This window comes from Balaenoptera ricei, chromosome 4, assembly GCF_028023285.1.
Source record: "Balaenoptera ricei isolate mBalRic1 chromosome 4, mBalRic1.hap2, whole genome shotgun sequence".
NCBI classification, from domain to species: Eukaryota; Metazoa; Chordata; class Mammalia; order Artiodactyla; family Balaenopteridae; genus Balaenoptera; species Balaenoptera ricei.
In genome coordinates, this window is record NC_082642.1 from 78,414,139 (window position 1) to 78,440,187 (window position 26,049).

Genomic DNA, 26,049 nt, shown 5'->3' on the forward strand with positions numbered 1-26,049 from the left:
GAGGGAGGTGCACTTGGAGCAACTTGGCCTTCGGCTTGTTCGGGGGTGGAGGTGGGGAGGGAACGGGAAGGGGTGAGGCCAGAGGGAAGGGAGGTCTAGGTGCCTGGGAGTTGGGCGTGGGGGGACAGAGGTCGCTTCTCCCTGGCAGGGCCCAAGGAGAAATCCGAGTAGCTGCTGACGTCTAGCCGCCAAGGGGGAACGGCCTGCTGGCGCTCTGCGTTCTCTGTAAGGGTCCGAAGAAGGATAGAGCAGAGGGTGGGGTGAGCACAGATGGATGGGCAGTGTCAGAGATAGTGTCAGAGGAAAGGCCAGTGCCCAGGAAACAGGCAGTGTGCCGGAGGAGGCAGCACAAGGGTGAAGGGGCACGTGGGAGCAGCGGGGGTTCCCAGGAGGAGGGAGCAGTGTCCAGGAAGCGGGCAGTGTGAGAGCCGGCACCCTAGAGGAAGGGGCAATGTAAAGGAAGAGGTGGTATCGGTAGGAAGGATAGTGTCAGGATGAAGGAGCACATAGGAGAGCTTGTTCAGGAGAGGGTCGTGGCGGGGGGAAAGGGCAGAACCGAGCTTAAGGGGCAGTGCTCAAGGAGGGCAGTGGGTGGGGGTTAATGCCTGCTGAAGGGGCGGTGTGAGGGAAGAGAGTAGGGGTGGGGAAGGTGCAGGCTCTCCTCTTTCGCAAGGTGACATCATGGCAAATTCCCAAACTGGACGGACCCGGCTCAGGTGACAGCCATATGGGCCGAGCCGGCCCGGGCCGGCCTGCGTGCCAGCTGGAGAGGCTGGGTCCTGAGCCCTGCCGGGCCAGTGACCTGGGGGCGGGGTTCTGCTCCTCTCGCCCTTCGCACGGACTGTGCCCTCGGCGGGCACGCGGACCGGCACGGTAGGGCTCGGGCCGGGCTTCTCTGGGCCAAGGATCAAGGTCCCTGGCTGGGGTAGGCCCCCAAGCATTCCAGTCTTCCTGACCTGGCTTCTGAAGAGGGCGCAGTAAAGCCACTGAAGAGAGCCGGACAAGACGCCGCCTCGGCCGGAGGTGGGACCTATCGTGTTGCCGCCCGGGGCGGAGTTATTTGGACCTGAGACCCGCCCATAATACTGCAGCCTCTCGGAAAGAACCGTTCGGGGCGGAAGTTAAGAATCCCCGAGAGCTAGGTGGCGGAAGTGGCCGCGTTCCTGCTTGTCCGTGCGCATGCGTTATTCTGTTTCTTAGCCGCCGCTCTTCAAGTGCTGTCTTTTCCTTTCTCCTCTCTTTTCGTCCACGCGAGGGGGTGCGCGTACCCTTAGTTGTCGTGGTCGCGCGCTCAGCCCCTCCGCTATTTTCGTGGCCCCCTCACCATGGCGGGCATCCTGTTTGAGGATATTTTTGATGTAAAAGACATTGACCCGGAGGGCAAAAAGTTTGACCGAGGTAAGTAAGATTTGGAGGGGCTGTTTGGGGGAAGGAGCTAATCTCCTCGGGGACACGCCCCTGGGCCTCTAGTCCACCCATTTCACGTAGCCTACCCCTACCGGCAGGTCTTGGTGTAGGGACCTTTCTCAGGAAACATTTTACAGATGAGAAAACGGAGACTTCGCGCTCTCCCTGGCTTCACACAAGCTGTGCCCGGTGCCTGGATGGCCTTTTCTCCGGGCATCTTTCTAATCGCTGCCCACTCTGTGCTAGGCGCTGTACTGTGCACCTTACACACACTTTATCTTACTTATTCCTTTCAAGAGCCTCCATGAGGTAGGTGGTGTCTTACCCATTTTGCTCTGAGAGGGTAAGCAACCCACCCAAGGCTGTACAGCGAATAATCCGACCTCAGAGCCCATTGCCCTCAGAGTCTTTAGCTCTTTGTGAAATCCTCTCGGAGTTAGAGTTGACTGCTTGGTGTACAACTCTTTATTCTGTCATTGATCATTGACTGCTTGGTGTACAACTCTTTATTCTGTCATTGATCAATAATTGTCCTTGGTGTCTCTTCTTTTGCCTAGAGACTGGGATGTTTTTTGGGACAAAACCCAGTTCTTACACAAGTTGATAATCCCCTTAGCAGAGCACCTGGCACAGAAAAACAAAACCTTTGGATGAATGAATAACTTGCCCCAAATCAGGTTGTTTCTTAATCACCTAGGTAAGCCTAGAACCTGGATATTATTTGTTGCCGGAGGATCTTTGATTCTTTTCTGGGGATTCTATCCGCTTGCCATAGGTTGTGTCCCCTTTCCTTCTTGCATATGTGGTTCTTTTTTTAAAAAAAATATTTATTTTTGGCTGCGTTGGGTCTTCGTTGCTGCACGCGGGCTTCTCATTGCGGTGGCTTCTCTTGTTGCGGAGCACGGGCTCTAGGCGCGAGGGCTCAGTAGTTGTGGCATGTGGGCTCAGTAGTTGTAGCTCGTGGGCTCTAGAGCACAGGCTCAGTAGTTGTGGCGCACGGGCTTAGTTGCTCTGTGGCATGTGGGATCTTCCCAGACCAGGGCTCGAACCCGTGTCCCCTGCATTGGCAGGCGGATTCTTAACCACTGCGCCACCAGGGAAGTCCCTGCATATGTGGTTGTGATTGAGCCTGCATGTCTATGAGAGGCCAGTGGATACAGGTTGGGTTAGGTTGAGTATTCTATTGCATCCAGCCCCCACAAAGTAGGAGTCTGCCCTGCGCTGTAGGGTCTGCCCTGGGCCAGGCAATGACCTCTGCCACTCTTTCGCTATTTCCCTCCAGTGTCTCGACTGCATTGTGAGAGTGAATCTTTCAAGATGGACCTCATATTAGATGTAAACATTCAGATTTACCCTGTAGACTTGGGTAAGTATTGAACATAAACAACAACAGGAGGCTTTTTGCCATTTCAGCTGTTCTTCACCCTCTGATGCTGCTGTTATTTTTCAGGTGACAAGTTCCGGTTGGTCATAGCCAGTACTTTGTATGAAGATGGTACTCTGGATGATGGTGAATACAACCCTACAGATGATAGGCCTTCCAGGTGAGGAAGTGGAGCAGAGAGTACTTGAAATATGCCTGAGGACTAAGTAGATAGGTGGTATAGAAAGTCCCTTACTTAATTCATAAAATAAATGAGTATCAGCAGAATCTATGTAACCTTAAGGAAATTGCTGCATTTAAGAATTCAGACATTCAGGTGTTTATCCAAAGCAGTGATTACAGTGTGAGTTGTAGCTTTTTGATGGCAGAGGAAATGACCACTGAATGACCTAGGCTCTGTGGGCCTTGTGTCTTGGGAGGGAGTTTAGTATGATGGAAAGGCTTTCGAGCCCCACTCAGTTCACATCTCAGCTCTACCACTTATTTGTTGAATAACCTTAACCTCTTTCTTTTTTTCTTTTTTCTTTTTGGCTGCGTTGGGTCTTTGTTGCTGCACCTGGGCTTTCTCTAGTTGCAGGGGGCGGGGGCTCAGTAGTTGCAGCTTGTGGGCTCTAGAGCACAGGCTCAGTAGTTGTGGCGCATGGGGCTTTGTTGCTCTGCAGCATGTGGGATCATCCTGGACCAGGGATCGAACCCGTGTCCCTTGCATTGGCAGGGGGATCCTTAACCACTGTGCCACCAGGGAAGTCCAACCTTAACCTCTTTCAACCTTAGTTTTCTCATCAGTAAAATATCGATGGTCATACCCAGCTCACAGGGTTACTCTGAGGACTAAATGACATTATGTTTGGAAAGTGCCTGTTGTTATGATGCTGGCACTTAGTTACCAGTTACCATTTTTAAAGGGCCTCTTATTGTTGTTAACTACATTTAAGAATAACTGCCACTATTGTTCCACAGGGCTGACCAATTTGAGTATGTAATGTATGGGAAAGTGTACAGGATTGAGGGAGATGAAACTTCTACTGAAGCAGCAACACGCCTGTAAGTTCCACGGTCTTGTGAGAGCCCTTGCCCCCTCCCTTTTGTGAGAATTTGGACTATGCTCAGGCTTCCTGGGTTTCTTTCCCCAAGCACCTCAGACCTAGGTGGGACCCGGAAAGAAACTGTTTTGGGAACTGTTTTCAGTCTGAAATGTAGATTGCTCACTTTGCCCTCTGTCAGGACCTCAGGGCCTGGTGGTCCAAATGAGAAACTGGTAATCTAGCTGTGTGAAATGCCAAGGAAGGTTACTTCTCCAAGAACTAAATGCAGCATAAGTGATTAAACTGCTAGGCCTTTTTGTTTGTGTGTGTGTGTGTGTGTGTGTGTGTGTGTGTGTGTGTGTGTATGTTTTGCTACTCTGCAATCCAATCCCTAGTTCTTTGGTTTCTCTGCCCAACTATTTTTTTCTTTTCTTTAAAATCTTATTAAAACAACATGTGCCCTTTGTAAGAAATTTGAAAAGCAGAGAAGTAACGTGAAGAAGGAAAAAAGTCACCTATAATTCTATAACCAGAGGGAATCTTTTACATAAACATTCTTGAATGTTCTAGGGTTTTGTTTTTTTTTTCTGTGTACTTTTTTCTTTGAGCTCATGTTGTTTATTACAATGTTTTGTTCTGTTCTTTTTGCTTAATGTTATGTAAAACATGTTTCCCCATGTCAATTTTAAGCTATTCCTAAACATTTTAATAGCTATGTAACATTCCAGTAAATGGATGTATCTTAATTGATTTGACCATTTTCTTTATTCTGGGCATGGAGTAGTTTCCACCTTTGCCAATATAAAGAACAATTTGGTTCCTGAAGACAAAACTCTAGAAGGATGCCGTTTTTTTCTTAGGTTGGGTTGGAGAGCTGCTGAGTAACAGTTGTTCTGGAGCTCAGACTCATGGGACCGGGTCTTCTGTTTCAGCTCTGCCTACGTGTCCTATGGGGGCCTGCTCATGAGGCTGCAGGGTGATGCCAACAATCTGCATGGATTTGAAGTGGATTCCCGAGTTTATCTGCTGATGAAGAAACTGGCCTTCTGAACCACCCAGGGAGCCAGCCTTGCTGCTTAGTCACTCAGGTCATGGACGTTCGTTCAAGCCCGAGTGGCAGTTGCTGTTGTTCACCTGTTCAGGAGGGGCTGGCTCTCTGTCCACTGTGGGTGCATCTTTAGGAGGTCTGGACTCAATGGGAAACTGACTTGCCTGCAAAAGACCAAGTGGGAGAGCTTAAAATGAATCAGAAGTTGTTTTATGTATATGATTTTTTAAATTAAACTTTACTTTTTCAGACTCTTTTCCCCTCTTTTTTAACAAAGTTTTTTCCATTTATTTTAAAATCATTTTTTCCAGTTTGCCTATGGTATATTAATGTTCTGGCCCACAGCCAGATGATCACATGTCAATGTAGGATCTATCCCAACATTTTGGTATCTGGGTTCAGGGTTATCTCCGTCTCCTGGCTGACTACCCCCAATATTGATCCTCCAATGTGATTTTCTGTCTGGGAGAGAGAGTGTTGTGCTTTTGGCTCCTGAGGGCACCACCCATTTGGCATAGAATCCTGAATAGGCAAGGAGCTCTGCTCGTGTTCTTCCAACACTTTCAGTTTCTCAGGAAGTCAGATCACGTTGACTTGAATGAATTGCTTGCATAGCCTGGAAATGTTCGTCATTTTCATGGAAGCTTTGAGATGAGGCTTTTAGACATATGCATGGGACACAACTCTGAAGAGGAGAGGAAGAACGATTTGGTGGTTGTGGAAGCAGGTGGAGGAGTTAGCTCTCTGCTTTACATTCTAGTGGTGACCTGGAGGGAGGGTAAGTGGTGGTGGTTTTTACCAGTGACACTGAACAGGGAGCTGCCTCACAGACCAGTGAAGTAGACAGGGCAGCAATACCAATGAGGTTTGGCAGTTCAGTGCCAGTGCCTGGGACAATACAGCAGCCAGACTGCAGTCATTAATTTATCAGTGGGGGAAGAACAAAGTTGAGGAAATGGTGATGCTTACAAGGACTCCAGCATCGGAGCTGGGTCTTCAGCCTGGCATTTGAGGTCTCAGACAGTACATGGGACTCTGATTTCCCCTGGGAAGTTCAGGGTAACAATCCAGAAAGATCATAAGTGTGTATTAAGTAGTTGTCTCTTTTGATCTCCCAGTTTTGCCATGGGAGTTGGTCCTCCTGCTGGGATGCCTGGGGTATTTCCTTCCCCATCATTTTCAGGTCTTCACAGGAGGTGTTAGAAATAGTATTTAGGGAAATGGGTTGAAAATGAATGGCCTCTGCAGGGGGGAGGAAAAGGTGTTTCTTTTGCTTTACTGTGGGGTGGGGGTGAGGGGAGAGGGAAGTAGGAGATGAAGTGGGAGTTGGGATGAATTTTTATAGAACCCTAGAACCTCTTCCGTGCAGTCAAATTTTTTTGTAGGGGTTGGAGAAGGATGGATTTAGGTTGAGGAGGGAGAACCTAATTACCGATAACAGTTTGCGGGGTAGCTAATAGTTTGCGGGGTAGTGTAGCAGACTGTACTAGCTGCCCTGGGGTGGCAGAAGAAAGAGAACTGGTGTACAGTTGAATAGAGATAAGAGTGTCCTCGTTGTAACAGTTTTTTGTCTTTTCTGTAAAGGGAAGAAGGGACTGAATCAGCCAGATAGAATGATTTGGGAAGGGGTTAGATGCTCCGTAGAGGCAAGTTAGTTCCCACTGGAGAAGCCCATGGGTTATTTACGTTTGCCCTAGGGTAAGTCAAATGCCAGTACTGGATACCTGGAACTTTCTGGCTATATACTTCTTGCAGTTTTGCCATCTTTGTCTCTCAGCTGACTGTCTGAAAACTCTTAATTCTTTGTCTCTGGTCCCTTTGGCATCTCTTCTACTGGGTGCTGGCTTTCATGTGCCATAAAATGTTTCATTTGATCATTAAATTTAACCTACTTTAATATTTCAGTAAGTTAAAATTTCCACTTACTAATTCTCTTGACTCCATGCTGGAATTTGTAGTGTGGATGAACTGATTTTCTCCCATGCAGAAACTGACACCATCCGAGATTTGGACGGCACTTCTGAGCCTTGTGCGTTTGTTGACTTTTTCTCCATGGCAACTGTTCTGTCCATGGGGTGGGGGGGGGGCGGGGAGACACCTGGAGATGCCTAAATTGGTCACCCCACCAAGAGCTTTGGTTTTCTACTCAGAACCCTTTAACTGTTGATGTGTACTCCCTAAGGACTTGGAAATTTTTTCCAATAAATAGAGTCGCTGACTGATATACTGGACAGTGCACCACACTGGGGAATGTATGGACTCCAGACTAAGTCATCCTAGGGTGTTTCTTTTCCTGTTCACAGGCTGTGAAACCATTGGGAACTTGCCGGGCTTCTCTGAGCCTGTTTCCTCATCCGTAAAGCAGAGATGATAATACCTACCTTATAGAGATGTGTAAGTGTTAAAAAAGATAATGTGCATAAGTTTCCTGACATACTGGCTTTCATTCTACTGTTTTGGAATGCCTTTAATGACCCTGGGGTTTTGTGGTAGTGTTTGGAGCCCTAGGTTTCTGGCTCCTCTACCTACATGCTAACTTTTCCTGTCCTTTGGGGAGTTGAGGTGAGAGAGGAAAAAGCGTCCATTAGTTTTCCTACAGACACCTCTAGAGGTAGTGTTGACCTTTGCAATGGAGTGCTTGGGGCAATATAAACCTCTGCTTCCCAAGCACCATGGTGGCATTTATTCAGAAAGCCCCATAAGCTTGGCTTCTTTTCTAGAGATCCCCTGGCAGAGTTTATGGTGTCACACAGGGTTGCTTTTTAGATACTATACACTTCTGGGAATTGGGAAATGAGCCTTCAACTTGCACTTGACTTGTGCTTGTCCCTCCTGCTGTGTGAGCTCTAGGAGACTGACTCAAGCCACTTCCTGCATTTCCCCCTGACCTCCACAGGAGGGAGGCAGGAACCCACGCCTGGTGAAGCTTCCTGCTGAGCTGCTGAAGTGCTGGCTGTTTGCTCAGCTGTCACATCCAGGTCTCATCTTGTCTGACTGACCCGTCTGCACAGCCTTACCTGGGGTGTAAGGCTCTCCAAAGCTTCCTGTTAGCTTTTTCTCAGGGAGGGGGGATGTGTTGCCCACAAGAACATCTTCCCCTCGCTTTGCAGGTAGCTTTTGGGTCCTCTCGTTTATTCTGTCTTTATACAGTCTCAGTTTTGTCTATTGCGTAGGAACTGCTTTTCTGAGAGACTTCTCATTCATTTCTCAAGAGTAAGGATCTCCTAAGAAAAGGAGATCAGAGCCCCATTAAGAATGATAATAAAGGGGGTAAAGAGACTAACCTTAGTTTGAGCAGAAAACCAAAGCTTTTTTCTGTCATAAGCCCTACCTCTGTTCAGAAGCTAGGCCAGGCCAGGCCTTTGCAGCATTATCATATGAGAAAGAGTATATAAAGAAATAGTAAGTTATAAATCGTGCAGAAAATAGACCAGAGATAACTAACTGCTCTGGTGAACATTATTAATAGTTAAAAAAAAATAGCTTTTGTAGTTTTATGGCATGTAGTAAAAAATTATACTTTTTCTGTCCTGCATGTCTCCCTTCACCAGGGCTTTGGGTTTCAGGTGAAAGCAGGAAATCTGGTAAAGGCATACCTCGGAGACATTGCAGGTTCAGTTCCAGACCACCACAATAAAGTGAATATCACAATAAAGCGAGTCACACAATTTTTTGTTTTTTTTTGGTTTCCCAGTTATGTTTACATGATACCGTAGTCTATTAACTGTAATAGCATTATGTCTAAAAACAAAAGCAATGTACATACCTTCGTTCAAAAATACTTTATTGCTAAAAAATGCTAACCATCATCTGACAACACAGGGTTGCCACAAACCTTCAATTTGTAAAAAATGCAGTATCTGTAAAGCATAATAAAATGAAGCGCAATAAAATGAGGTATGCCTGTATAGCTGCAGTTGTCTCCCAGGGCCTCTCCTCCGAGTAAGGGGATTGTACTTGGGAGGCGATGCTGATGTCGGCAGTGCCTGAGTACCTTACTCTTCCTGAGACAGATTCTGGAAGTGAGGGTGGGCTGCAACTAGAACACGACTGGTAGAGTTGGGTGTGATAGCAGAGGGGTCAGGAAGCAGGGGTTGGAGCTGGACCGTGGGGATGGGCAAGGTTGGTGAAGGAGAGAAGAGTGTGTACTGTCCAGGAGGAGGATGGGCTGGGGAAGGAGACTCTACAGGCTGGAGGTAGGGTGGCAGGGAGTCCATGTCTGAAGTTTCCGGAGGAATATCCGGGGCTCTTAGGGCCCTGGGTGTGGGTCCAGGAAAGAGTCCGTGCATTCCACTCAGGGGTCCATGTGTCCTGTTCAGGTGTCCAGGGATTTGGTCTAGGGACCTGGAGGTTTGGTTCAGCAGACCAGGAATCTTGGCTCTGAATCCCTGCAGCCTGTTCAGAAGTCCAGAGCCAGTAGTTCTGGCTGAGACACTGGAGTTTGTCTCCAACAATCCAGAAGTCCTGTTTGGGAGCTTGTTCAGTGTGAGGAATGGAGAGGTGTTCCCCGGGACAGCTGTGGTAGGTGGGGCCCGCTTGGCACAGAGGGTGGGTCCCACTACAAGCAGCAGGAAACGCACCTTTCCTCGGAGCAGTCGTTGGAAGCTCAGGAAGATGGCACTGGGATCCTTGTGAGCTGTGGTCCTGCCCTGTGCAGAAAGCTGAGGGCAGAGGATGGGCCTGAGGCCAGAGACCTGGGCCAGATATCATGCCTCCCTGTCTATGTGGGAAAGATAAGGTACCAGAACCCAGGCTTTGTGGCTGGAGGGAGCACTCCTTAGCAGGTCAGCTCTTCCACCCTCAAGATTTCTAAAATTCCCCTTTCTTCCCTCAGGTCTTCTGAGGGGACCGAGTCAGAAAAGAAAGCTTCTCTAGTTCCCTTGACTGGGGACTTACCTGGGTTCCTAGGAGGCCCTGCAGGGCCCCAAGGAGGAGGCGGACCTGTCCAGAAAGCTGCACCAGTAGGGATGAGAGGCAAGTGGGTCCCAGTTGTCCCCGCGCTGCCATCACTGCCTCCAGCAGAAGGGTCGCGGCTCCCAGAACGTCCTGTGCCTTGGTCTGCTCCTGGGAAAGAGATGGAAAAGAGAAGCGGACAGCTTCAAAGGGTATGCTAATAGCGGGTGGGGAGCCTGTAAGAGTAGCCAGCAGAATGAATCATAGGAGCTGAGAATTGGACAGGACCTAGGTCCCACCCAGTACAGGAATTCCTTCAGTCTCCCGACAATTGGTCATCAGCCTCTGCTTGAATAACGCCAGTGTCCAGTAACGCAGCCAGGTCTCACATGTAATTTCAGTGAGAAAAGCTCTTTTTTTTTTTTTTTCTTACATTGTGCTGAAATCTGCCCTATTATAGCTTTTACCTCTTGGTTCTAGTGCTGCAAATCTACTCTTTCTGCTACAAAACCAGGATCATATGATATAAAAAAAATTAATGTAGATATAAGACCATCATAAAGATTATAAAGATGAAGGGAAGGGGCTTGCTGATAAATGGCAGAGCTGAAACTACAAGGGATCACTAGCAATTACCCTTCCTCCCTGGCCCAGTCCCCCAGAAGACCTGAGGGAAGCAAGGGAATTCTAGGGATCTTGAGGGTAGAGGAGCTGACCTTCTAAGCAGTGCTCCCTCCTGGTAGGTTTCCTGAGTGAGTCTCAGACTGAAGCACTTCATGCTCTACCACAAGACTGACACTCTTCTCCAAGCTAATCACACAAGCTTTATTATTTTTTTAAACCATTCCTCGCATAACATATTTTCTAACCTCTCACTGTTCAGGTTGCTTCCTCCTTTTGGAAACATGCTAGTTTAATATGGTCCCTCTGAGTAAATTAGCACGTTTCTAAAAGAGGATGGCTAGTACTCAGTGCAGTAGTTTAAGTGCAGTCCACTCAGAATAGAGTTTTTTAGGAAGATTTCTACAATGTGGATGTTAAACATCTAAAGCCACCTATGACCCCTACCTTTTTAAGTAGCTACTCCAATAATGTTGTTACAGTGCTAAGTTTGGGGTCAATCCAACCCTCCCAGGTCCTTTTCATAGTAAGTACTAGGGCTAGAAGTTTATATGAGGGAAGTAGGGACACTGTGGCCTGAAAGCTGGAATAGGACTTTATTCAATTACTTTTCACATCTAGAATTTTATATACATCTCTGTTAAATTTCACCTTGTTTTTGACCTAGCCTTTTAGCAGTTTGAAACTTAATCCTGTTTTTTGTTATTTTAGCTGTGTGTCCCAGTCTTGTGTCATCTGAGGATGACAGATCAGTCTTGCTTCTTCACACTAACTTAAGAAGGTTGAACAGAAATAGGTCAAAGGCATGGCCATGAGAGACTTCTATCCAGCTTTTCATGGTGGTCAACTTTGACTCTATTTTACATACTGGACCACAAGCCATCATCTTGTCCAGAGGATATCCCCATAGTAGAATGTATGTTGGGTAAGGGTGGTCAAGCTGAAGGTGAGATCTTTTTAGGGAGCTCAGGAATTTTGAAAAATCCATGGGAATCAGTAGGAAACACATGAAGACAGGATTCGGGAAACCAAGGAAAAGGATGGCTTTCTTACTGTCTGGGTTTTCCATTCTCCCAAGCTGAAGTCCACAGCAGGCAGCCGGACGGGTGTGGACAAAGGGTTAACGTCTGGGCACTGGCTCTGTTGAAAAAGATTGGTAGGGGGATGGTGGAGAGGGCGCTGAAATAGAGGGGGTTATGGTGGCCCAATTACCAGGACAGGCTTCCATGAGTAATATAACCAGACTAGAGCTTTTAAGAGAGGGTTTGATTGTAAACCATAATCTTTGTAAAGGGGTGGTAATCAGGGGGTGGTGGTCTTACCGAAGACAATATTGGAAGAGTAGTGATTGGAGGGAATGAGAGGAAGTGATGGGAGTCAGGGTATCTCACCAGTTAGGTGGATAGTGGGGAGAGTGCTTGGGGATTCTCACCAGTCTGCTGTGAAGGACATGGGAGTCGCGAAGCAGTTTATTTAGGAGTCGGGGGTCACAGGCAGGAGGAGCCGGGCTGGACAGAGTTAGTCTTGCAGTTAGGAGAAGCATGACCACGAGGAGCAATTCTTAGATGAGGAGAGGTGAGGTTGAAAGGGGTGGATAAGGAAGAAATCATTGTTGGGTGGTTGTCCAGGAATTCCCACTTAGGACCCAGACCTGAAATCCAGGGAATCTGCCGCTCAGAGGCCTTATTCCTGGGAGATTGAGGTCCCCCTGCCCCCGCACCACAGCACATCTCCTTTCTCTTTCCCCTCTACCAAGTTCTGATTTGGCCCTAGGTCTCTCAAGGGTTTTCTTACCAGTCAGCTCCATTCTGGCCAGGCTGTCTGGTTGGAGTGGCTCCCTGTATGGGGCCTCTCCCCTGAATCCGTCCTGGGGCCATGGAGGCGGCTTGGGCTCTTGCACTTCTGGGCAGAGTGGGGTGGGGCACAGGTGGGGCACAGGTGGGGCACAGGTGGGCCAAGAAGGAGGGTCTAGAATCTATCCTGCAAGTGACAGGAATAATGAACATTATCGAGTTTCAAGGAAAAGACTCTGCCTGGCTGGTGGAACAGATGCTGGGAGGGTGTGAGATGCTGACCAGCCTAGAACTGCTAAAGCTCAGACTGCTCCCACATCATCTTGTGATGGTAGCATACGGCATCTCTTTGTCAGGGTTCCTCGGGACATCTGAGGCGGCTCTGGTGCCCCTGCCCCCTGCCGAGAGCAGCAGGACAGGATATATACACACACATCTAATTGTCCTCAAAGTCTGAGCAACCCTGTTTGGTTGGAGAAAATCTGGGATGGAGATAGGGAAGGGAAGCATTGTGGCACAAGCCTGGAGAAGAGATTGGAAATGGGATACAGGGCCAGGACGAGGAGCTAGCAAACATGTACGATGTGCTCAGGGGTAGCTTGGGGACTGGGGTTGAGGAGGGAAATTGGGCAAAAATGAAACTTAACTACTAAAGGTCGGTGATTAAAAGATTGAGAAGGCGGTGTGGGAGAAATTAACCTCTCATTCTTTTTCTATTTACCCCAACATACAAAGCCTCTTGGAGTTTTTCTTTGCACTCTAAGCTCTGAAATACTGGGTTATCCAAGGTGAAGAGATGGGCTAACAGTCCTGGAACTTCCTTCCTGAAGCAAGTTGCCCAGGAATGAGCACATGCTGGGTGAGACGATGCCCACCTTGCAGGGCTTACCTCGCCTTAGACACCCACCATATCTGTCTCCTAGCCTGCACCTTCCTCCCTGCCCCCTCTGCAGACCCCTTCCGGTTCCTTTGCAGGACCCCACACATGGCTTCCTCCTTCTTTCACAAGTTGTGCAAAGAGGCCTGCACCTGATTCAATATTGGGATTTCCTGTAGGTCTGTCAACATGCATGAGCCCTCCTCCCATTAACTTCTCCTTGTGCCCTGGCTTGCCTGGCCCAGCTTCCCCAGCCCCAGGATTCAGAACCTCGTGAGCTAACTAGGAATGACTGGGTAAGAATGGGGATTGGGGCTGTGTCCAGCTTGATGCTATGTTCCCTAAGTCCAAAAAACACCTCCTTTCTTATTTTCTCCCTGGGCCCATGTCCCCTTTCCTTAGGGCCAGCCGCGACTGTGCTGTATTCCACCAAGTCTGTGATCAGTCCCTCAGAACCCAGCACCCCACCCCCTACCCCTGCTCTGTCCTGCTCCTCCCATTCTGGGAAGGCTACACTCTTCTCGACAAAGGTCAGTGCCTGTAGGTTCCAGTTTGCCTGCCCCTCCCCCAGCAGAGAGCCCAATTCCTCTTTCCTGTCCTTCCTACCCTCACTTAACTCCAAACCTTGCTTGCCACTCACCGGGTGGAGAAGGGCTCCAGGACCCAGGTGCGGAGCAGGCGGCACTCTGGGGAGCAGATGGGTAGGAAAACAGGTGGCGCTGGGGCATAGCCCCTCCAGGGCAGTGGGGTCACACGCCTGCCCGGGCCACTTCTGCCCAATCAGAGAGCAGGGAGCCACTAGACACTGGCAATGGCCCCCGGAAGTGACGCCTTCTCCTCCCACCCGCGCAGGACCTGGAGCCCCTGCCTGGACCATGGTTCGCTAGCGGAGCCCCAGCTCCTCCACCCACGCACACCACACAGAGGATTTGAACAGGGGGATCTGTCTTTCCCTAGGAGATGGGAAACCTGGGACCTGGTTGGGGGAGAAGATGGGAGGGAAACAGGTTTTTTCCAGGAGGATTCTGGCAGGACACTTTTGTCCCTGAGGAAGGGCACGGAGGTCTGGCTTTAGACTGGTGGGTCTCTCAGTTCCTGGGTGTCCAGATTTCTTTTCCCTGGACGCCACACCTGCTGCTAAAATCTACTAGGACTCTTGCTTTCCTGCTTTTCTCGCCAATAACCCTCTGGGGGTCATGTCTTATGCCCCCTTTGCAAGTGGGAATGTGGGTGTCGCCTGTATTACAGAAGACCCTGTCAGGGGTCAGTGTTACCAGGAAGCAGTTTGGACAGTTTGAGAGGCCTTCAAGCTGAGAGGGTGCCTGTGCTGGATTAAGCTGTGCTCAGGTACCACTCTGTTGGGGCCCAGTGGCTCCGATGGCTAAGCCCACTTATCTCTGTGCCAGTGCCCTCTTTGCCTGCCTGGTCTTTCTCCCTCTTCCATCTCCTACCACTCCACATGTGACAAGAGGAATAACCAGGCCCATGTGTCCCTGTCTTAGGAAAGACAGCTGCTGAACCTCCCCCGCAAATACCTCCCGCTGGCCCCCCTCTTCCTTTGGCCCTGGCTCTAGTTCCTTTGCTTTCCCCTCAGTCCCACTCTCCCCACAGTCCGTCCTCAGGGGCCTCCTGGCCTGACCTTGTTCCCATCACCCCCTCCCCCCCAGTTCTTCCTCAGGCTGTCTCCTGCTCCTCCTCCCCAGGATGGGGCTGTCTGCTAAAGAGTATGGCCTAGATCCCGGAATTCTCCAGTTCAGCCAGACGAGATGCCTCCCAAGATTAGGAAGGAGGGTGCTGGGATGGTTGGGAGGATGGTGGGAGAGTTGGGGGGGGGGGGACAGGGAGGCTATCATGACCAGGAAACCAAGACAAAAGAGGTTGTGGGTAGGGTGGAGAGGCAGAGGGTCCCCAGGGTGAAGGAAGAGGGTGGGAAAGTGCGTCAGGCTGGGGATGATGATGGTTGGATGGGCCTGAGCACAGGTAACAGTAGGGAGAGAAACACTGTCACCAGACAGAAAGGGGATACTATCTGTTTCTGGCTAAGTTCCTATCCTGGGGAACAGTAGAATGAGGAGAGAGCTCAGAGAAGAGGTAGGACACAGGCTAGGCAGTGAGAGTGGTGTGGGGTTTGAGAGGTGCTGTGGGCCCAGCGTCAGGCGAAGATGAGTTGACGGGCCTTTTCTGCGCGTAGTCATCCTCAAAGACAATTCTTCATCCTTCCTGCAGGAACCCAGTCCTAGCCCAGTGGCCGGCCCAGGCCTCGGGCAGTCTCTGCCCCTCCCTGGTCTGGGGCTCCCATCCTGGGCCGGACACGCACCTCCTGGTCCAGCTTGGGAGGGGGTGCTCCAGACCCGCCTCTCCTCCCCTCTTTGCGCCCCCTGGTCCCTCCCCTCCCCCTCCCCTCCCCCTTCGCCTACAGCCCCTCCCTCCTCCCCTGCCCGGTTCCAGCCCCTCCCTCCCCTCCCCTATTCGCGATCCGGGCCGCTGCTGCTGGGCCGGACCCCCCGGGCTCAGCCCGGCCCCTCGCCGAGCCGCCGCCGCCGCCCCGTTTGCTGAGGAGGAGGCCCCCGGCCGGGGCGCCGGGCGCGGGGCATAAAACGGGCCAGAGCCGTCGCCCGGGGCACTAGAGCCGCGTACGGCCCGGGTCAGCGGCCGCCCGCCCGCCCGCGCTCCTCCCGGCCGCTCCTCCCGCCCCGCCCGGCGCGGCGCCGACTCCGCGGCCGCCCGACGAGCCCCTAGCCGCACAGCTCGGGCCCTGGCCCCGGCCCCCTCCCGCCGTACCGCCCCCGGCCCGGCCCTCCTCCCACCTCCCTCCTCCCTCTCCAGCTCCCTCCTCCCTCCCGCCTCCCCAGCTGTCCCGTTCGCGTCATGCCGAGCCTCCCGGCCCCGCCGGCCCCGCTGCTGCTCCTCGGGCTGCTGCTGCTCTGCTCCCGGCCGGCCCGCGGCGCCGGCCCCGAGCACCCAGCGCTGCCCATCCGGCCCGAGAAGGAGCCGCTGCCCATTCGGGGAGCAGCAGGTAGGTGGACGCCCCGGGGGAGGCGCGGGCGGGGAGTCCTGCTCGGGGCAAGTCTGCGCCCGCCCGGAGGGGGCGCCGGGCGCAGGTGGCTCGGTGCGGCGGGCGGCCCGGAGGGGTGGGCGGGGGCCGCGAGGCGCGTCGCGCCCGGGGACCCAGGGCCCGGCCGGCAGCGCCCGGGGCGGGCACACGGCAGGAGGGGGACAGCTGCCTCCAGCCAAGTCCGTCCCCGCAGGCTGCTCCTTCGGCGGGAAGGTCTATGCCTTGGACGAGACGTGGCACCCGGACCTGGGGGAGCCCTTCGGGGTGATGCGCTGCGTGTTGTGTGCCTGCGAGGCGGTGAGTGGACCCAATGGCCGTGGCCGGGGCCCTCGCGGGTCGGGGACCGCTGGGGTCTTGGGACGTCGGAGGGACTCGGAGTTGCTGAAGAAAGAGAAGTCAGTCTGCAGATATTTGGGATATTTTTCTGACGGAGGAAGCGGGGAGGAAGCGCCCCCTTCAAGTCTCAGGTGTTGCCTATTCTTGATCACCCACTGTGTGGCAGGCTCTTTGCCAACTCCATTTCGTCTGTCTCTCGCTTAACTCCTAGTACAACCATGCTAGATAGATACTATCATTACTCCCATTTTTCAGATAGGGACCCTACGGCCCAGAGAGGTTAAGTAACTTGTCTAGAGTTATGCAGCTTGTATGTAACAGAGCAGTCTCACCCCGTGGGACGACCTTGCCCTGGTCCCGTGCCTCCTCCGGGCTCGCCTTTGAGTCTCACCAACGGCGTCTTGCCCTCACTCGGTTTTCCCGTCTTCTCTGCGAGCAGCCTCAGTGGGGTCGCCGCGCAAGGGGCGCGGGCAGGGTCAGCTGCAAGAACATCAAACCTGAGTGCCCAACCCTGGCCTGCGGGCAGCCGCGCCAGCTGCCTGGACACTGCTGCCAGACCTGCCCCCAGGGTAAGGCCCGCTCCGCGGTGAGAGGAGGGCAGCAGGGCCGCGATGCTTGGTCCTGGGCCACGCGGATGGAGCGAATGGAGCGGCCAACTGGCCCTCCTCGTGCCCAGCTGAAACCCGCGTCCCCCACCCCCGGTGCAGAGCGCAGCGGTCTGGAAAAGCAGCCGACGGGCCTGGCCTTCGAGTATCCGCGGGACCCAGAGCACCGAAGCTACAGCGACCGCGGGGAGCCGGGAGCTGAGGATCGGGGGCGTGGAGACGGCCACACGGGTAGGCAGGGGCTGGGTAAGTGAGGACTGGGGTCATGGTTGGGGCCGGGCTGCAGCAGCGGGTGACGGTACTAGGGATATCTTCCTTCCCTCACAGACTTCGTGGCGCTGCTGACAGGGCCAAGGTCACAAGCGGTGGCACGGGCCCGAGTGTCACTGCTGCGCTCTAGTCTGCGGTTCTCCATCTCCTACCGGCGGTGAGAAAGGGGAAGGAGGGAGGAGGGGTCAGCTGGGGGCCAGGGAGGGAGAATTGGGAGAGGCTGGAGGGGTTGCTTCTGGCCTAGGCTCAGAGTCCGTGCTCAGGGGACTCTCATTTCCAGGCTGGACCGCCCTACCCGAATCCGCTTCTCAGACTCCACTGGCAGCATCCTGTTTGAACACCCTGCAGCCCCTACCCAAGATGGCCTGGTGAGATGATGCCGTTTATGAGTGCTTATCCAGTCTGGGCGCTGTGCTGAGAGCATGTTCTGCATTACCTGCTTGGGTCCTCACAGCAGCCCAGTGGGAGAAAGGCACTGACATTATGATGCCCATTTTACAGATGAGGGAACTGAGGCTCAGTAGCAGAATGTGACTTGCTCAAGGTCACACAGCTAGTAAGTGGTGGAGCCAGGATTTGGACCCTGGCATCTGGCTCCAGGGCCCCTTCTCAAACTTCCTAGGAGGGCCTGGGGGCAGCTTCCCATATTCCTTCCTCACCAGACATGGGCCTCTCAGCAGGCCTGTCCTGCATTCTGAGCAGAGTCGTCTTGTCTCTCTGCTCCAGGTCTGTGGTGTGTGGCGAGCAGTGCCTCGGTTGTCTCTGCGGCTCCTTAGGGCAGAACAGCTGCATGTGGCACTCGTGACACCCAGTCACCCTTCAGGGGAGGTCTGGGGGCCTCTCATCCGGCATCGGGCCCTGGCCGCAGGTGAGGGGAGCAAACAGCTCCTGGACGTGAAGTTTGGAGTCTTCTCTACCCCCAGGAATGGAGTGGGCTGAGGAGGGGACTTTCTGGTGGGCTCTCATGGTCCTTTCTCCCACAGAGACCTTCAGTGCCATCCTGACCCTGGAAGGCCCCCCACAGCAGGGCATAGGGGGCATTGCCCTCCTCACGCTCAGTGACACAGAGGACTCCTTGCATTTTTTGCTGCTCTTCCGTGGGCTGCTGGAAGCCAGGAGTGGGGGTAAGTGGGATGGGGGCAGCACATGTGAGGAGGGCAGGGAGATCACCTATGTTTCAGAGGTATCCACGTGTGCGGCTGTTGCAGGACCAGCCCAGGTTCCCTTGCGGCTCCAGATTCTACACCAGGGGAAGCTACTACGAGAGCTCCAGGCCAATGCCTCAGCCCAGGTGAGCAAGGGTCTGGCTGTTACTGCCATGGGCTCTGGCCTCTTGCTGTGCCCACCATACCCTGCTCTGCCCTCAGGAGCCGGGCTTTGCTGAAGTGCTGCCCAACCTGACAGCCCAGGAGATGGACTGGCTGGTGCTGGGGGAGCTGCAGATGGCCCTGGAGAGGGCAAGTGGGCCAGGGCTGCGCATCAGTGGACACATTGCTGCCAGGCAGAGCTGTGATGGTGAGGCAGGGCGAAGCCTGGCACCCCGGGCACACACAACTGAGAGGCACAGAGAAGTGCCAGAGGAGGGGCCGGGGGGGTATAGGAGGGGATCCTGGGGGCTGGGGGTGTGAATGGCCATGCAGCAAGCCTGCCTCCACCTGTCTTGCCCCTCTGCAGTTCTGCAAAGTGTCCTTTGTGGGGCCGATGCCCTGATCCCCGTTCAGACAGGTGCAGCCGGCTCAGCCAGCCTTACACTGCTAGGAAACGGCTCCCTGATCTACCAAGTAAGAGTTGGGGGATGGAGGAGGTGGGAGGGCAGCAGGGCAGGGCGGGGCTTTGGCCTGCAATGGTTCAGGGCCCAGGCCTTCTCTGCTACTCCAATTTGCCCTCCCTGACCCTGCCCTCCAGGTACAGGTGGTAGGTACAGGCAGTGAGGTGGTGGCCATGACGCTGGAGACCAAGCCTCAGCGGAGGAACCAGCACACTGTCCTGTGCCACATGGCTGGACTCCAGCTGGGAGGATACATGGTGAGTGCTTCAGGCAGAGCAGAGCTGCAGGTCCCAGGCACCAGAGCTGACAGTGCAGGGGGCTGTGGGAAGCCATGTTGGATGAGCAGGGATGTTCCGCATCGTTCACTCACTCACAGGCTCTCTCACTGATGCATTGATTCACTGGACACATTTTTAGTGAGCCTCAGGCTAAAGACTGCAGTACAAAGAAAATCAGATGTGGCCCCTGTCTTCGGAAGCTCATGTCAAGTGGAAGGAGTTACACAGGGAGACCAGTGCAGCAGATCATATAACAGTAAACGTGATAGCAGTGGCTGCCATTTATTGACCCTTTCTATGTGTCACAAACTGTACTGGTTGTCTTGCTTCTGTTATTTTTGGCCCTCACAGTACTCATTTAATAGATGGCGAAGTGAAGGATCAGAGAGATTAAGTAACTCCTCAAGATGGGCGCATAGGTAGGAAGTGGCAGGGAAGGGACTTGAACCTGGGCCTGCCAGGTTCTTATCCAGTGTTACTGGTGTGTGGAAGTGTGTATGGGTTTAGTGGGGGCACAAAACATGGAAAGGGTTCAGAATCTCGGGCTTGTGTGAAAGCTGAGGAGGGGTTCATCTGGGACCTGGCAGGCTACAGCTGGGGCTCACCCTTCCCTGCCCCCCAGGCTGTGGGTGTCTGCCCTGGGCTGGGTGCCCGGGGGGCTCATATGCTGCTGCAGAATGAGCTGTTCCTGAACGTGGGCACCAAGGACTTCCCAGATGGAGAGCTGCGGGGGCACGTGGCTGCCCTGCCCTACAGTGGGCACAGCGCCCGCCATGATAGTGAGTGCTCCAGGGGTCTGCCTGCCCTTTGGTGTCCTCTAACCTGTGGCTCAAGCATGTGAGGGATGGTGCCAGAGGGCCAGAGCCTGGCGTGCTGTCCTTCTCTGTGCCTGAGCTCCAGGTGGCATCTGGAGAAGGTGGGGATGTATAGGGTGGCCCTGCCGGGAGACCCTCCCTGTTACCACACACGGTGCAGGGCTCTCACTTGCTGCCGCCCCAGCCCTGGGCCTGTGGACAGTGCCTGGCAGCTTGTGGAGTCCGTGTTGGGGGAGACGGGGAATGCCGGGATTGAGTCGCTGCTCTAGGCCACCTTCTCATCTGTCACCTCTCCTCTGTCTGGATCCAGCACTACCTGTGCCCCTGGCAGGAGCCCTGGTGTTGCCCCCCGTGCAGAGCCAGGCAGCAGGGCATGCCTGGCTCTCCCTGGATACCCACTGTCACCTGCACTATGAAGTGCTGCTGGCTGGGCTTGGTGGCTCAGAACAGGGCACCATCACTGCCCACCTCCTCGGGCCTCCTGGGATGCCAGGGCCCCGGCGGCTGCTGAAGGGATTCTATGGCCCAGAGGTGAGGACGTGATGGTGGGAGGCAGTTTGGAAAAGATCTACTTTCTCGCATGAAAGGCTGTGTGGGCCTTTGGCAGGAGAAGCAGAGAGCAGGCAGCCTCAGGAGTCAGACAGACCTGGGTATGAATCTGACTCAGCCTTTTATTATCCATCCTCTCTCCTGCATCCTACTCTGGTGGGATCTCTTGGATAGTATGTAATATCCTGAACCTCCAGAGGGGTATGTGGGATGGACCAAGCCCCCGACGTGGGGTGGGTTGCCATGGAATCGGGGCCAGAGAGACCTGGCTTCTGTGCTCTACACCATTGCTGCTGGGCTTTGCTATCCTGGAGGCCTTACTTAATCTCCCTGGGCCTCAGTGTCCTTACCCACGAATTGGGAGTGGTAGGCTCAGCCCTAGAGTGCCTTGTTCCCGTCCCTGATTCTGTCTACTCACAGGCCCAGGGCGTGGTGAAGGATCTGGAGCCTGAGCTGCTGCGGCACCTGGCACAGGGCTCTGCCTCCTTGCTGATCACCACCAAGGGTAGCCCCCAAGGGGAGCTGCAAGGGCAGGTAGGCAGGCAGTGCGGGCCGGAGGGGGTGGTCCAGGGTTGGGCTAGCACTGTGTGCCTTAGTCAGTCCCTTGCTTTCTCTGAACCCCGGGGCTGGTAGAATCACACACACTCCCTCCTGGCTGGTCGGGAGGATGAAGCCAGACGAGGTACTTAATGAGGCTAGCAGCTGACCATCTGTCCTTGGCAGCTGGGATGCTTGCTGTGGATAATAGCATCCTCCTGGGGTGCAGGGGCGCTCAGGGTGTCTTGGGCTGACTGGCCGCTGCTGGTGGAGACGCAAGGGGGAGCCCGGGCGCTGCCTCAACCTGCCTCTCCTCTCAGGTGCACATCACCAACCAGTGCGAGGCGGGCGGCCTGCGCCTGGCGGCGGCAGGGGCCGAAGAAGTGCGGGTGCCCGGGGCTCTGGATGCAGTGGTGGCCGAGGCGGCTGCGCTGCCCGCTGTGCTGGGCCCAGACGCCCCAGCGCCAGCCAAACCTGGTGGCCCCGGGCGGCTCCGAGACCCCAACACCTGCTTTTTCGAGGGGCAGCAGCGCCCCCATGGGGCTCGCTGGGCTCCTAACTATGACCCGCTCTGCTCGCTGTGCACCTGCCAGGTAGGAGGCCCTGGAAGGGCACACTGGGGCCTGGGTTCTGGGGCAGGATTGCAGTCAACCCCCAACCTCTCCCTGTAGAGACGCACGGTGATCTGTGACCCCATGGTGTGCCCACCACCCAGCTGCCCAAGCCCGGTGCAGGCGCCGGACCAGTGCTGCCCTGTGTGCCTGGGTGAGTGCCCTGCAGGAGCAGAGAGGGTAATGGAGGGTCCACCGCGTGGGGGTGAGGCCTCTGGGGAGGGAAGGAGGGGGCCACCGTCTGCTTTCACTACTTCTTTGGATCCACAGAGAAGCAAGATGTCGGAGACCTGCCGGGGCTGCCGAAGAACAGGGACCCTGGAGAGGGTGAGCAGAAGTGGGCGTGGAGGGGTAGGGAATCCAGAGGAGCTGTTGGATGGGGACGGGGGTGGGGGGATGGGAAGGGGAGAGTGTATATGGGGGCGGAGGGAGGCTGAGGGGCACAGGTTACAAGTGACACCTGATAGGCTTCATCAGATTCACTGGCCCACAAGTGGGCCCTGGGGTTAGACTACTGTGGGGTTGGCCTGAGGCTCAGTCCTTGGTTGTGGGCCCAGCCAATGAACTCAGTGCTAATGGCAGCTGGGCACTGTCCCCCACCAGGCTGCTATTTTGATGGCGACCGGAGCTGGCGGGCAGCGGGCACCCGGTGGCACCCTGTCGTGCCCCCATTTGGCTTAATTAAGTGCGCTGTCTGCACCTGCAAGGTATGGCCGCCCAGTCTTCTCTGGTGCTGGAACCCAGCGAGTCTGCAGAGCTGGGGAGGGGGCTGCTAGGAGAGGAAAGCCCAGTCTTGGTGAGGAGGGCTCAGGGATCAAAATAACATGAGAAGAGTTCCCTGGGCTCTGAGAGCTGGCTTCCTACATATAGGAAAAGGGCAGGGGCTGATTTGGGTGTGAACTCTGGCTCTGCCAGCTGACTAGCTCCATGTAACCCTGGGCACTTTCTGTGCGTCCCTGAGTCTCACTTTCCTCTCCCATAAGCAGATGTGGTAGCACCTACCTTGCAGGGCCACAACGAGGATTTGGGTTCAGGTACATAAAAAGCCCCAGCCCAGGGCCTCTGAGTAAAAGGCCATGGATGTATTACTTTTGAGGTATGGGAAAGGAGAGGGAGGAAGCAGGAGGCTTATGTGCTCCTCCTTTTTCCTGATACCCCTCCCCTCACTCAATGGATCCCTACAGGGGGGCACTGGAGAGGTGCACTGTGAGAAGGTGCAGTGTCCCCGGCTGGCCTGTGCCCAGCCTGTCCGTGCCAACCCCACTGACTGCTGCAAACAGTGTCCAGGTGAGGGGGGTGGGCACTGAGGCTTCTTGGGGCAGATAAGGCTTTTTGTCCTTGTCCTGGGTCAGGGGGGGATGCATGGTGAGGGGATGCCTAGTGAGGGTGGATGGAAGGGATGTCTCAGCTAATTCAGTATTTACCCAGCATTGCTCTGTGCCTAGCCTGGAGCCAGGGATCTACACGCGCTGGAAAGAATGTGCATGTGTTAGTGGGCTGTGATGGGATCCAGTTCCTGTCCCATCCATCCACCCATCCACCCACCCATCCATCCATCCACCCACCCATCCATCCACCCATCCATCCATCCATCCTTCCATCCTTCCATCCTTCCATCCATCCATCCATCCATCCATCCATCCATCCATCCATCCATCCATCCATCCATCCAAATTTATCACCTACTAAGTGCCAGAAACTGCTGGGTGACGAATAAAACCTGGATGGCCCTCACAGAGCTCACATCTACTGACCTCTTCCTCCTTCCCTCCTTCTCTCCCTGCCAACAGTGGGGTCAGGGGCCCACCCCCAGCTGGGGGACCCCATGCAGGCTGATGGGCCCCGGGGCTGCCGTTTTGCAGGGCAGTGGTTCCCGGAGAGCCAGAGCTGGCACCCTTCGGTGCCCCCCTTTGGGGAGATGAGCTGCATCACCTGCAGATGTGGGGTAAGTGAGGGCTTGTGTGAGGCGGGCACTGGGGACCTGGCCTGGGGGAGGGCAACTTCCCAGGGAGGGCAGGCTCCTGGGGGCGGGCTTCCCCCAAGAGGCTGAAGGCCGCTGTGCCCCAGCGCCTCAGGGACCCTCAGGATCTGGTCTGTCCTGCACCAGGCAGGGGTGCCCCACTGTGAGCGGGATGACTGTTCACTGCCACTGTCCTGCGGCCCAGGGAAGGAGAGCCGCTGCTGCTCCCACTGCACACCCCGGCGGCGGTGTAAGTGAGGGGTCTGGGGCAGCAGCTCCCGGCTGCCTGTGGGACGCCTGGGGAGGGAAGGGAGCCCCTGCCACGTGGCGGGAATAGCGCCCACTGCTGCACAAGTGCCACCCCGTCCCCCCGTCACAGCAAACTTGTGGACTTGTTCTCGATTACCTTTTCTTTAGGAATGAGATTTCTGGCGCTCAGAGGAATCGGGCAACTAGGCTAAAGTCATGCAACTGGTGTGTGCTGACTTGCTTAAAACATTCTGACCTTTCTGGGGCCAGAACAGAGGAGCTCTGCTGTGCCCTCCCTACCACCCCACTCCCTCACTCCTCTTCTAAAGTTCACTCCCTCTGTCTCCAGCAGTTGCAGACACCAGGACAGTTCCAGAGCTGGAGAAAGAAGCTGAAGGCTCCTAGGGAGCAGCCAGAAGGCCGCGTGACCAAGAGGATGGGGCCTGGGCTGGGGGAGGAGGGGCGCCGAGGACCCCGCATTCTCCTGCGGGAAATCCAGTGCCTTTGGCCCCTCTTTTCTGCCTCTTCTCCCTCCCCCACTACCTCTGGGAACCACAGCTCCACAAGGGGGAGGGGTAGCCAGGGCCGGCCAGTGCCATGTCCACTCCAGCTTCGGCCTTGTCACCCTCTCGCCTCTGCCTTGGAAGCCCAACCCCTTTCCTTCTGTACATAATGTCACTGGCTTGTTGGGATTTTTAATTTATCCTCACTCAGCACCAAGGGTCCCCCCACTTCACTCCTGCTGCCCCTGAGCTGAGCAGAGTCATTATTGGAGATTTTTGTATTTATTAAAACTTTTTTTTCCAGTCTTTGGGCTAGTGGTTGTTTCTTTGTGACCAGGGGCCTGAGTGAGCCCCAGTGGAGAAGGGTCTGAGGGTAGGCAGGGAGAGAGAGGGCCACCGGCTCCTGGGGCTTCCCTCTGACCCTTGGGGAGCGGGAAGAGCCCCAGGGAAGGGGACAGGATGGCACAGCAGGGGGCTGGCATGCCCGGATTCCGCAGAGGGGCTTGGGCCGTCTTTGACATGGAATAGAGCTTCAAGAACTCAGGCAACCTGAAGCAGGATTTGGACACTAGTTTCCAGTGACCTGCCCGGGCTGGCATTTTTGCTGAATATTATAGTGTCTCACAACTGTTGCTGGTAGGATTTTTTTTTATAAATTTATTTATTTATTTATTTTTGGCTGTGTTGGGTCTTCGTTTCTGTGCGAGGGCTTTCTCCAGTTGCGGCGAGCGGGGGCCACTCTTCATCGCGGTGCGCGGGCCTCTCACTGTCACGGCCTCTCGTTGCGGAGCACAGGCTCCAGACGCGCAGGCTCAGTAGCTGTGGCTCACGGGCCCAGTTGCTCCGCGGCATGTGGGATCTTCCCGGACCAGGGTTCGAACCCATGTCCCCTGCATCGGCAGGCAGACTCTCAACCACTGCGCCACCAGGGAAGCCCTGCTGGTAGGATTTAAAATTAGATCTGTTACCCTGGGGTCAGTCAGGCCTTCTACTTTGCAGAGAGTTTGACTGGGCTTCCGAGCTTCTCCGGCAGAAGGAGACGGAATGTAAAAACAGGGGCTCCGGTCAGAGGAGAAATGGGGGTGGTTCTGATACACCTGGGTTTTGAAGAGAAAACTCCCTCACATACAGCCCTCCACTTTGCCACTTTTTACTTGAGAGTCACCTTTCAGCATTCTCCGGTGACTTCCCTTGGCCATCTTTTATATGCCACATGGGATTTGGGGTATGTCACACGATGAACAGCCACTCGGAGCCATCGCATGGTGGTGCTGCTGGCAGCTGCCAGTTCACTTTGGGCCAAGTCCGTGTCCAGGCGGGTATTTGAGTAATTTATGACTACAGACGGCAGAAGATGCCTCCTCGGGGCTGAGGGAGAAATGGGGGCTGGAGAGAGGCGGCCCAGGTGCTTACTGGGAGTGGGGAGTCCAGGGTCCGCCACTCTAAAACGCACGTCAGCTTCTCA

The 26,049-nt window shown here is 54.5% G+C and overlaps 3 protein-coding genes across 24 annotated transcripts; 2 read left to right on the forward strand and 1 right to left on the reverse strand.

The window, feature by feature from the left end:
- Positions 1 to 699: 699 nt before the first annotated feature.
- On the forward strand, positions 700 to 5,115 carry POLR2H (RNA polymerase II, I and III subunit H). 2 transcript variants are annotated; one of them, XM_059920674.1, is made up of 5 exons: positions 700 to 1,023; positions 2,690 to 2,773; positions 2,858 to 2,951; positions 3,752 to 3,835; positions 4,749 to 5,115. In XM_059920674.1, exons 2-5 carry the CDS (start codon positions 2,725 to 2,727, stop codon positions 4,864 to 4,866), a joined length of 345 nt encoding a protein of 114 aa, XP_059776657.1. In that variant the 5' UTR covers positions 700 to 1,023; positions 2,690 to 2,724; the 3' UTR covers positions 4,867 to 5,115. The 2 variants fall into 2 exon arrangements, with proteins under 2 accessions (XP_059776657.1, XP_059776656.1); XM_059920673.1 differs by lacking the exon at positions 700 to 1,023 and adding an exon at positions 1,044 to 1,398.
- Positions 5,116 to 8,671: 3,556 nt separating this feature from the next.
- THPO (thrombopoietin) lies at positions 8,672 to 14,562 on the reverse strand. Of its 4 annotated transcripts, XM_059920677.1 has the most exons (7): positions 12,454 to 12,612; positions 12,173 to 12,358; positions 11,811 to 11,938; positions 11,432 to 11,518; positions 9,761 to 9,928; positions 9,445 to 9,525; positions 8,863 to 9,328 (listed from the first exon to the last, which is right to left on the reverse strand). In XM_059920677.1, exons 2-7 carry the CDS (start codon positions 12,183 to 12,185, stop codon positions 8,945 to 8,947), a joined length of 861 nt encoding a protein of 286 aa, XP_059776660.1. In that variant the 5' UTR covers positions 12,186 to 12,358; positions 12,454 to 12,612; the 3' UTR covers positions 8,863 to 8,944. The 4 variants fall into 4 exon arrangements, with proteins under 4 accessions (XP_059776659.1, XP_059776658.1, XP_059776660.1 ...); XM_059920676.1 differs by lacking the exon at positions 12,454 to 12,612 and adding an exon at positions 13,689 to 14,562 and having other exon boundaries at positions 8,672 to 9,525; XM_059920675.1 differs by having other exon boundaries at positions 8,672 to 9,525.
- Positions 14,563 to 15,737: 1,175 nt separating this feature from the next.
- Positions 15,738 to 24,890, forward strand: CHRD (chordin). Of its 18 annotated transcripts, none has more exons than XR_009502881.1 (24): positions 15,738 to 16,064; positions 16,297 to 16,400; positions 16,879 to 17,008; positions 17,147 to 17,290; positions 17,372 to 17,471; positions 17,595 to 17,682; positions 18,041 to 18,182; positions 18,298 to 18,438; positions 18,496 to 18,605; positions 18,682 to 18,829; positions 18,989 to 19,095; positions 19,220 to 19,339; positions 19,983 to 20,139; positions 20,486 to 20,706; positions 21,145 to 21,258; positions 21,582 to 21,854; positions 21,933 to 22,026; positions 22,143 to 22,199; positions 22,476 to 22,579; positions 23,057 to 23,159; positions 23,663 to 23,817; positions 23,980 to 24,082; positions 24,250 to 24,306; positions 24,431 to 24,519. XR_009502881.1 is itself a non-coding variant. In XM_059920685.1 (23 exons), the coding sequence occupies exons 1-23, from the start codon at positions 15,917 to 15,919 to the stop codon at positions 24,484 to 24,486; spliced, it is 2,919 nt and encodes a 972-aa protein (XP_059776668.1). In that variant the 5' UTR covers positions 15,738 to 15,916; the 3' UTR covers positions 24,487 to 24,570. The 18 variants fall into 18 exon arrangements, 16 of the variants coding, with proteins under 16 accessions (XP_059776668.1, XP_059776669.1, XP_059776670.1 ...); XR_009502882.1 differs by having other exon boundaries at positions 24,434 to 24,519; XM_059920685.1 differs by lacking the exon at positions 24,250 to 24,306 and having other exon boundaries at positions 24,431 to 24,570.
- Positions 24,891 to 26,049: the final 1,159 nt, after the last annotated feature.